Source organism: Coregonus lavaretus (assembly GCF_964263955.1).
Source record: "Coregonus lavaretus genome assembly, contig: HAP1_SCAFFOLD_2838, whole genome shotgun sequence".
Taxonomy (NCBI): domain Eukaryota; kingdom Metazoa; phylum Chordata; class Actinopteri; order Salmoniformes; family Salmonidae; genus Coregonus; species Coregonus lavaretus.
This window is the reverse complement of record NW_028162688.1, coordinates 48,999-60,180: the sequence shown is the minus strand read 5'-3', so window position 1 is coordinate 60,180 and position 11,182 is coordinate 48,999. Positions and strand designations below refer to the sequence as shown.

At 41.1% G+C, this 11,182-nt stretch overlaps 1 protein-coding gene and 1 long non-coding RNA gene across 2 annotated transcripts; one reads left to right on the top strand and one right to left on the bottom strand.

Moving 5' to 3' along the window:
- Positions 1-1,367: 1,367 nt before the first annotated feature.
- Positions 1,368-3,126, top strand: LOC311119017. The gene is made up of 2 exons (XR_014611895.1): positions 1,368-1,564; positions 1,807-3,126. It is a non-coding gene; the product is annotated as an uncharacterized lncRNA (long non-coding RNA).
- Positions 3,127-3,175: 49 nt separating this feature from the next.
- LOC311119016 (uncharacterized protein) lies at positions 3,176-4,916 on the bottom strand. Its single transcript, XM_084193771.1, has 3 exons — positions 4,787-4,916; positions 4,591-4,699; positions 3,176-4,351 (listed from the first exon to the last, which is right to left on the bottom strand). The coding sequence occupies exons 1-3, from the start codon at positions 4,859-4,861 to the stop codon at positions 3,408-3,410; spliced, it is 1,128 nt and encodes a 375-aa protein (XP_084049897.1). The 5' UTR covers positions 4,862-4,916; the 3' UTR covers positions 3,176-3,407.
- Positions 4,917-11,182: the final 6,266 nt, after the last annotated feature.

Below are 11,182 nucleotides of genomic sequence, written 5' to 3'. Positions count from 1 at the left end.
ATGCAAAGTAACAATTGCACATTTATGAATTGTTTGGATAAGCCTACCAATTTCAATGTCATGACGCAGTATATCTGACACAACATTGTCAATGCATGTTGGATTCCACCGAAAGACATTTGTGAGATAACATTAATTAATTCAAAATAAAGACAACGGGAACATGCATTGCTTGCCAATACACCAAATACAAATACAATTTTAGCTAAAATATTGGTTAGCAGTTTAGTTAATAGCTTACCTTCTTGCATGAATGTAAACGTCAGCAACCATCCTCCTCTTCCTTCAAAAGGTGCTGCCCAGCTACTTTACTGGTGATTGTGCTCAAGGCAGAGACAGGCTTGCCAGGTCAATTGCTAATTTCTAAGAAGTCACTCAAAACCTGCCCTTTTCACGATGACGTCATCTAACTTCCGCCTTTCCGCGTAGCAGGTTAACTTCACTTCCGTTCGCCCGTAACCTGAGACTTCTCAACGAAAATAGAACTGTTGACCACTAACTAGCAAGCTAGCTACTTGAATAAATTCCAAAAGGTACGTTTAAGTTAAATTAGTAAAGTTAAGAGTAATAATGTTTACGTATATGCAATGGTTTGTAACTTGCTAATGTTATTGTTAATTCATAATTGTTCACTGCCTTAGTTACTTAAAAGTGGGCTAACGTTAGCTAACAACAACTTAGTACCAGATACCGATAACGTTAAAAGGTAGCGTTACATTGCTGCCTGGCTGTAATGTAACAAGTTTACTTAGCTAGCTATCTAACCCTTTGTTAGGCAGTTAGTTTATTCATGAATGTATAGTAACTCACCTATTCAAATACTGTTGTGCATGATAGCTAGATAAATATTGATTCCTGGTCAAAGCTGAATGTTAATTTAGCTGTTTCTTTTCTCCCGGTGTCTGTATCGCAACAGTATCCCATCCAACACCGAAGCATGGCACAATCTTCGAGAAGATGCTATTGCAGTGTACCATTTTGTTCAAACAACAAACAGAAATTCCCGTATCTGAGTTTTCACGATTTCCCTGTTGATGGAGAAATACGTGCCCGTTGGGTGAGGGCGATCAGGAGAGATGAGGGACCAAGTTTTAAGATTCTTCGTGGGAGCACCTTTGTTTGCAGTCAGCACTTTCCCCCTGAGGATAGATACACATCGGCCAGTGGACGGATCCGTATTAAACAGGGATCAGTGCCGTCTAGATTCCACTGGAATGATTGGGGTAAGGACAGGTAGACAGCGTTAAACGTAATACTACTGTAATCCAATAATATATTACTTGTACAAAATGTTTAATAATTTAATCCTGATGCAATATAGCTGCTACATTTTGTCATTTTAGGGACTGAAAAGTGATTACCAAAATGTATCATGACAAGCATATGGTTAATTTCACACATATAGGAGGCGGCTCACAAGCTCGGGAGTCAGTTTACCAGCGAGCAAGAAAGCGTCTTGGTGTTGCTGTCCTGGATGATTCTGATCATGAGATGCCTGACAGCACAGAGGGTGCTTTGCCTGCAGTGACAAACGATCACGACTATGCCTGCCGTCCTTCTCCTGGTTAGTATTACAAATAAGAGTAACCATGTATCTGTTTGGCAAAAAAAGTAAAAGTATATGGCAGTTAAGTAAAAATACTATTTTATACTACGATTTGGAGTAACTGGTCTCTCTGTGAAAAGACTTGGCGTTTTAAACCTCATCCATCTTAGAAGCTTCTTCAGTTTTATTTATTGAAAATGGGATGGGATAGATGAGTAATAACTAACCTACCAACATGTATGCTTTTTCTTCCCCTTAAGGTAAACTGGACAGTGCTACTCAAAGAATTCGAGAGTTGGAGCTGCAAGTGTTGTCCCTAGAAATTGAGATCCAGCACCTGACAGTTAAGAAGCAGCATCCACTCCTTTTTAATTTTTGTGTCACAGATGAGGACTATCGCTACTACACACGATTCAGCTCAAAGGAGGTCTTCACTGTGTTTTGGGATTCTGTTTATCCCTCTGCTTCACGGCTTGTATACTGGTCTAAGGCACAGCAAACGGCACATGTGACACCTAGCCCTCACCGAAAACTTCCACTTATTGATGAACTATTTATGTTTCTGTGTCGTGTTGCAGCTGGGCTTCAGGAGAAAACCTTGTCTACCATCTTTGAGGTCAGCCTGTCCACAGTTAGCCGCATCATTTTAACATGGACTAGCTACCTTTACCAGGTTCTTGGCTCACTGCCGGTGTGGATGACAAGAGAGCAGGTGCAGGCCACAATGCCTGATAAGTTCAAGCTCTACTGCCCTCAGGTGAGAGTTATAGTAGACTGCACCGAGATCCGCTGTGAAACACCATCCTCCCTCTCACTACAGTCAGAAACCTTTTCGAGCTACAAAAATCACACCACCTTTAAAGGGCTGATTGGTGTAGCTCCATGTGGTGTTATCACATTTGTATCAAAGCTCTACACAGGCTCCATCTCCGACATGGAAATAACACGGAAATGTCAGATCTTGCATTTACTTCAGCCCGGAGATTAATTAATGGCGGACAAGGGTTTCCTGATCGAGAGGATGTTGTCAGAAGTGGGGGCAACACTCGTCATCCCTCCACTGAAAAAATCTCCTCAGCTCAGCAGGGAGGACACTCTTAAGACCCAGGCCATCGCCCGGCTGAGGATTTTAGTCGAGAGGGCCATACGGAGGGTGAAGGAGTACCATATCTGGGATGGGCTTGTTCCTCTTTCCACAGTGGGTTCAGTGAATCAGCTGTGGGCCATCTGCTGCCTCATGTCGAACTATCAGGGACCTCTTGACATTAAAGGAGACAAACCAGTCTGATGTTTTTGTCAACTGGAAGTTGTATATTTCCTGAGTAAGCTAGATGGGCTGTAAATAGAAGTACTTTTATATTACTGTATTGTATGTACAAAAAAATGTAAATATGAATTAACTTTGTTGGTAATTTAATTGATCTAATGTTATACTGTATGTTTTTGTTAAGGGTAATAACTTTTTCATAGCTATTAATGAACCTAATGTGATATATTGTAAAAATATCCAACTATTAACCATGTTATGTGCTTATGTGTCATGGCACTGATGGAACTATTAAATATATGTTTGCAAGCAACTGCTTCCAATCCTTTTTGATTTTGGTAAGAGCATTTACAACATCGCAATCCTTTTCAAAATTTGTATTTCAATACATAGATATACAGTATATAACACAATTAAGTTCATTTGCAGTTAAAGAAAAACATGTCGACATTTACATCACAATCCTTTTCAAAATGTGTGTTTCAGTACATAGGAGATATACAGTATATGACAAGTTAATTTGCAGTTAAAGAAAAAAATGTCAAAGGTTCACCTTCCACATTTACCTTAACACTATTTACACAAAATTCTGCCTTATGTTTTATAACTTAAGAAGACATCCATGTAGATGTTATAATAGAAATGATCAAGCTTCTGTCGCATTGAGTGGATAATCTCCTCATCCCTAAAGATTCTCTCAACTGTGAAGTCAGTGCGGGTATCTGTAATGAAGTCACACCACTGAAGTCCGCTTAAGGCGAGTTGGCCTTGAACCTGATAGTAGTATTTGTGGCTCTTCTTAAGGCAGGCCTGGCCTTTAACTGTGATCAGGTGTTTAACTTGGGTAACATTTTCAACATCGCAACTCTTAACCTCAGCAAGACCAAATGGTGGTGCTTCTGTTGGGCAGAAGACTTTAGCATCCGGGCTGGCTGCAAGGTGAGGTGAATCAGGGTGGATGATGACCCCGCATTGTTTCAGAGAGACATCACAAAAATCAGAATATTGCCTCAGTATCTCAGGTTCCAGATCCAACCCTCTTCTCATAGCAGCTGTCTGAGGAGTTCCTCTCAGAATGCGGGTTGCCAAAGCCTTGGCAGACAACTCCCCACGAACATGGCATATTTCACGGAATCTGCTGGCTGTCAGTCGGGGTTTGCGTACCTGGCACCACAGCTGGCATTCTGACTGCATTCTTGTTTCTGCTTCAATAGCAGCAGACATCTCCTCTGACACAATCAGGCTGTCCAAATGACATTGTTGTATGTAGTTGGGCTCAAAATCAATGGGAAATTTAAAGTTGTAACCTTCAATAGGCAACTGAGGAAACTCACTGGCACCAGGGTGTTTAATAATATCTCTACTTAATTCTAGAGGGCACTGGTAAGAAAGCACAGACCCAAATGGCACAGGGCCAAATTTAGAGTCCACCAAATTAAGGCCCTCAAGCCCGTGCAGCAATTTGCAAATCCCTGGTTGTGGACGGATGTCTTTCAGTTTCTCAGCACTGGCCATGACGTGAGGATCCGGAATAGGCCCTGGCATGAAAGTGAGATATGTCAAGTTTAGATTTCATTAAATGCCACCTTATCTTTTTCACTAAAAAAGACAACCACACTCATCCAGTCTCGTACATGCTTCTAATACAAATAAAAAAATATCCACTGAAAGTCTATATAAAAAGTAACAAATAATAATCACTTTTATGTTTGTATTATTTTAGAAATGCACTAAAGTCTTTGTGCTCTAGTACAGGCGGGGGCTCATTCAGACTCACCATCATAGGCTCGGTACAGTGTGCACTTCACACCAGCTCTGACACTTGTTTTTTTCTTAGCCGCTGGTTTACACACCGCCATATCATTGGTGGCCTCTGGTACAATTCCCTGTGATATAATAATGATGAACAATACATTGTCAAAAGTCAATACAAACTGCAAAGTTCTGCATCAGTGTAACAAATAATATCTGACCTGTGTCCTAGGCCGGTGCCAGGTCTGCAGTGCGCTGGTGCATGACAGAGGCAATGGCACTGTCTTAAAGCCCATGGTAACATAGTGAGCACTTTGAAAAAGAAGTGCTACTATGTGATTACATAGTGCTTTCCCAGCAGAGCAGGAACATGACATGTGATTGAGTACCACAGGAACCTCTGCAGAGTCTAGTGTAACCTGTTCATAGAGACATAACAATTAGTGCTGTACTTACAAAACATTTTTTCTGCGTTTCATTATAAACTACTGTACACAATTTTCAAAACCCAATTTCTTTTTTTAATTAAGAAAAATTGGCTGTTCTGAAACCTTTGACAAGTAGTGCCAACACTTATCGAAAATTTGAACATTTTGAGTTATCACAGAATCTTTCCCAGTCTTTATTGCCGTCAACAACCCACATCGGTTTGTAAGAATTTCGTTGTGTATTAAGTTTAATGATACAAAATCAGAGCTCAGACTGAGAAACAAACTGATCCACAGTGGAACTTTGTGGAATCATTCTTATTAAATCTGCAACCGCAGCAAAACACAACAAAAAGAAAACTTATCTATCTTACCCTATCTTATCATAATGTTAGAGAACTGTTTATCTGAGAAACCTGAAGCCGATGAGCCTCCTCATTTTTCTTCATGGACCTGTAACATCGCCCTCTCACTGTCACCTCACCGTTAACTACACTTGAGACTGTTTCAATACAGTGATTGGGAGAAAGGGCGCAGCATTAGCCATTAATACATTACTGACTCTTATCTTACGGTCGATACAAACAGCAGTAATATTAAAAAGAGGCTGCAAAACAGAAACTCGTCAGCTCATAACCTTCGCTAGCATAGGGCTAATTTAAGCTAAATAAAGATAAACACGTACCTTCATAATCAAACAGGTAACCTTCAACGAAGAACTTGTAGCCTTTATCAAGCTTCGATCTTGAAGTAAGGGACCACTTGTCAGCAAGTCGTTCTACGTCGTTAAGTCGTATTGGTGGCAGATGTGAAAGGGACTGGGTGAACTCCATAATGATGTGCTACTAGCTAAGCGTTCCTAAGCGACACCGGATGTAAACATAACCTGCATCGCGGCAGAACGGAAGTTGTCTGACGTCACGTGAAAAGGGCCCATTTCACGGTCGCACTACTGTTTTGAAGCTGAATGTAGTGATTATCAGTTTTCTACATGTGTACTAATATTCAGACACATTCTGTTGTTTCTGTCTTTATCAATAAATGTTGCTATGGTGTGAACAGGAAATACAATTGGTTTTTGATTGAAGTAATACAGTGAAGACAAGTTTTAAGTAAATTAGCACACAGTGCTGTCTAAAACAAGCTGTAACCTTGTACTAAATGGATTTTGAGTCATTTATGCATTCATCTACTATAGGTTAGGTATTAGCTCAAAAGTATTGTGGAGCTCCTGCACCTTAATATAAACAGTACCGCGCCCAAAATGAGTATTAGCACCTATTTCAGTCCAATTCAAGCACTGAATTAGATAATTGAACAAGAAAAATGTTTAAATATCTTTAGAGAATAAAGAAAGTGCCAGAACTGTCAAGACAATAACTTTTTGTATCTGTTTCTCTTTATTACTACTGGCCGATTCAGGTAAGTCTGAGGCTGGTAACATCAACAGTGAGGACAAAACCCAGCCTGCCTCTCTCCTTCCACACTGAGTCCAAACCTACAGTCACTGGGTCCTGATTGTGACAGTGGAGCCCAGTTTACTGCACGATCCAGAGATGGCATCAGTGAAGCTGGAAGACTGCAGTCAAACACTGGAGATGAATGTCAACATTAAAGATGAAGAAGAGGAGAAGAAGATTGGGAAATCTGTTTCTCAGGGTAAGAGCAGGTTCTATCTAACTAAGTTTGTTGGACATGATTTGGAAAGGCACACACCTGTCTATATACAGTGCATTCGGAAAGTATTCAGACCTCTTGACTTTTTCGACATTTTGTTACGTTACAACCTTATTGTAAAATTGATTAAATAGTTTTTTCCCCTCATCAATCTACACACAATACCCCATAATGACAAATTAAAAACAACAACAACTGAACAATCACATTTACATAAGTATTCAGACCCTTTAGTCAGTACTTTGTTTTAAGCACCTTTGGCAGTGATTGCAGCCAAAGTCTTAATGTGTATGACTCTACAAGCTTGGCACACCTGTATTTGGGGAGTTTCTCCCATTCCTCTCTGCAGATCCTCAATCTCTGTCAGGTTGGATGGGGTGCGTTGCTGCACAGCTATTTTCAGGTCTCCAGAGATGTTCGATTGGGTTTAAGTCCCGGCTCTGGCTGGGCCACTCAAGGACATTCAGAGACTTGTCCCCGAAGCCACTCCTGCGTTGTCTTGGCTGTGTGCTTAGGGTCGTTGTCCTATTGGAAGGTGAACCTTCGCCCCGGTCTTGAGGTCCTGAGCGCACTGGAGGAGGTTTTCATCAAGGATCTCTCTGTACTTTGCTCCAATCATCTTTCCCTCGATCCTGACTAGGCTCCCAGTCCCTGCCGCTGAACAACATCCCCGCAGCATGATGCTTCCACCACCGTGCTTCACCATAAGGATGGTGCCAGGTTTCCTCCAGACGTGATGCTTGGCATTCAGGCCAAGAAGTTCAATCTTGGTTTCATCAGACCAGAGAATCTTGTTTCTCATGGTCCGAGTCCTTTAGGTGCCTTTGGCAAACTCCAAGCGGGCTGTCATGTGCCTTTTGCTGAGGAGTGGCTTCTGTCTGGCCACTCTACCATAAAGGCCTGATTGGTGGAGTGCTGAAGAGATGGTTGTCCTTCTGGAAGGTTCTCACATTTCCATAGAGGAACTCTGGAGCTCTGTCAGAGTGACCATCATGTTCTTGGTCACCTATATAGACAGTTGTGGGACTTTCCAAATCATCTCCAATCAATTTAATTTACCACAGTTGGACTCCAATTAAGTTTTAGAAACATCTCAAGGGTGATCAATGGAAACAGGATCCACCTGAGCTCAATTTCGAGTCTCATAGCAAAGGGTGTGAATACTTATGTAAACAAGGTATTTCTGCTGTTTTTATTTTTAATACATTTGCAAAAATGTCTAAGAACCTGTTTTCACTTTGTCATTATGAGGTATTGTATGTAGATTGATGAGGATTTTTTTTATTTAATCCATTTCAGAATAAGGCTGTAACGAATCAAATTGTGGAAAAAGTAAAGGGGTCTGAGTACTTTCCTAATGCACTGTACATATCCAAAAGTGGACCTAGAAGTTTGTCCTTAAATATCTATTGGGAGCCCATCTGGACCTTCCGCTTTACCTCCCTTCATATCGAAAATCAGATCCAAATGAGTGTCTTCTGAAATAGAGGGAAAATGAAGACCTGACTAGTTCAGTTCTCAGGAGATTCAGAGTTGTAAAGTGTGTTGTAGTAGGAAGCAAATGTTTGGTTTATTTCTACAGGATTATTTCTACAGGATCCATTGATAATTGTCCTTGTAAATTATGAATTGCATTAAAGGCTGAATTTGACTTCTTAATGTGCCAGGCCAGCAATTTACCAGGTTTTTCACCTTGATCATAGGACTGTTTCAGCCTAGTTAAGCTGTTTGCAGCCTTTGAGGTGGGAAGTTCTTCATACTGAGCTTTAAGACCAAATCATTCCTTGTTTACTTCTACTGAGTTATCCAAAAAAGCTTCCCTCTCCAATTCTCTCATTTTGCTCACCGTCTCTCATTTTCTGATTTATTAGATTTGAAACTGGTAAAATGTATAATTTGCCCCCAAATATGTGCTTTGAAAGCCTCCCATCTGGTACTCGCTGACGTTTGGTCAGTGTTCAATGTCAAATAAACAATCTAGAGGATCCTTTTACTAGTTTTGTATCCCTTTAGAATAATGACACAAGGGAATGGTCATTCAGAACAATAGTATCATATCCACTTCCTGCTACATTGGGAAGCAATGAGCAAGAAACTAAAAAGTAGTCTACATGAGAATATGATTTAAATGTGAACATGAATTCTCCCTTTTACTCGGGTTCTGAGTCCTCCAAGGTTCACATAGATTTAAGTCCTTAATGAAATGCTGTAATTTCTTTCTACTCTGCGAGTGGGAAGTGTCTAAACCAGAGGAGCGATCTAGATGAAGATCAAGAGTGCAATTAAAGTCCCCTGCCATTAGGACCTTACCAGGAATGGAGGCTATCAATAGAAATACAGTGGGGGAAAAAAATATTTAGTCAGCCACCAATTGTGCAAGTTCTCCCACTTAAAAAGATGAGAGAGGCCTGTACTTTTCATCATAGGTACACGTCAACGATGACAGACAAAATGAGGGGAAAAAATCCAGAAAATCACATTGTAGGATTTTTTATGAATTTATTTGCAAATTATGGTGGAAAATAAGTATTTGGTCAATAAAAGTTTCTCAATACTTTGTTATATACCCTTTGTTGGCAATGACACAGGTCAAACGTTTTCTGTAAGTCTTCACAAGGTTTTCACACACTGTTGCTGGTATTTTGGCCCATTCCTCCATGCAGATCTCCTCTAGAGCAGTGATGTTTTGGAGCTGTCGCTGGGAAACACAGACTTTCAACTCCCTCCAAAGATTTTCTATGGGGTTGAGATCTGGAGACTGGCTAGGCCACTCCAGACCTTGAAATGCTTCTTGCGAAGCCACTCCTTCGTTGCCCGGGCGGTGTGTTTGGGATCATTGTCATGCTGAAAGACCCAGCCACGTTTCATTTTCAATGCCCTTGCTGATGGAAGGAGGTTTTCACTCAAAATCTCACGATACATGGCCCCATTCATTCTTTCCTTTACACGGATCAGTCGTCCTGGTCCCTTTGCAGAAAAACAGCCCCAAAGCATGATGTTTCCACCCCCATGCTTCACAGTAGGTATGGTGTTCTTTGGATGCAATTCAGCATTCTTTGTCCTCCAAACACGACGAGTTGAGTTTTTACCAAAAAGTTATATTTTGGTTTCATCTGACCATATGACATTCTCCCAATCCTCTTCTGGATCATCCAAATGCACTCTAGCAAACTTCGGACGGGCCTGGACATGTACTGGCTTAAGCAGGGGGACACGTCTGGCACTGCAGGATTTGAGTCCCTGGCGGCGTAGTGTGTTACTGATGGTAGGCTTTGTTACTTTGGTCCCAGCTCTCTGCAGGTCATTCACTAGGTCCCCCGTGTGGTTCTGGGATTTTTGCTTACCGTTCTTGTGATAATTTTGACCCCACGGGGTGAGATCTTGCGTGGAGCCCCAGATCGAGGGGGATTATCAGTGGTCTTGTATGTCTTCCATTTCCTAATAATTGCTCCCACAGTTGATTTCTTCAAACCAAGCTGCTTACCTATTGCAGATTCAGTCTTCCCAGCCTTGTGCAAGTCTACAATTTTGTTTCTGGTGTCCTTTGACAGCTCTTTGGTCTTGGCCATAGTGGAGTTTGGAGTGTGACTGTTTGAGGTTGTGGACAGGTGTCTTTTATACTGATAACAAGTTCAAACAGGTGCCATTAATGCAGGTAACGAGTGGAGGACAGAGGAGCCTCTTAAAGAAGAAGTTACAGGTCTGTGAGAACCAGACATCTTGCTTGTTTGTAGGTGACAAAATACTTATTTTCCACCATAATTTGCCAACCAAATCCCAAAGAAGAAGAAGGATGCAAATGCACGTCGCTTGACCCGTATGGAGAATGTGAAAAAGGAGCAAAGTTCATCTTTATTATTGATGTTTGATGAAGAGTATCTACCACCCTATGTAAAGCTGGGACATATAATATACCCCATAAGAGAGTTTGTGTAAAACCTGATGCAATGCAAGAAATGTAAAAAGTTTGGCCACATGTCAAGTGTTTGCAGACGGAAGGAATATGTTATTGAAGAGCATGTGAATGTAAAATGTTGTAACTGTGGTAGGGGTAATATTCCTGAATTCCCAGAGTGCCCTGTTAGGGTGAAAGAGGTTGAGGTGTCAAGGATCAGGGCTGTACAGCAAATCTCCTATGTGGAGGCGGTGAAGAGAGTTATAGTAGCAAGAGGCCACAGTTCTGAAGAAGATATGTCAGTGGATGCACTGCAACCAGTTGCAAATGTTGTATGTCAATCAAGTGATCTGGAGACACTTATTTTGAAGGTGGATTTATTAGTATTTATAGCCACAGTTATTAATTGTACTGCACAATAAGTCCAAGAAGCTGGACATCATTATATCTGCAGCTAAAAAGTTTTTGGGCCTCCAAGACTTCACGGCAGAAGCCCTGTAAGGACTACTGTTGCCAGAAATTGTTCCGCCCTCACAGGATCCTTCTGAGCCTGTGTAGGGACTTGATTAGAACAGAAAAGCTGATTTAGTTCAATAAAAATTTCGTTATTGATAGTT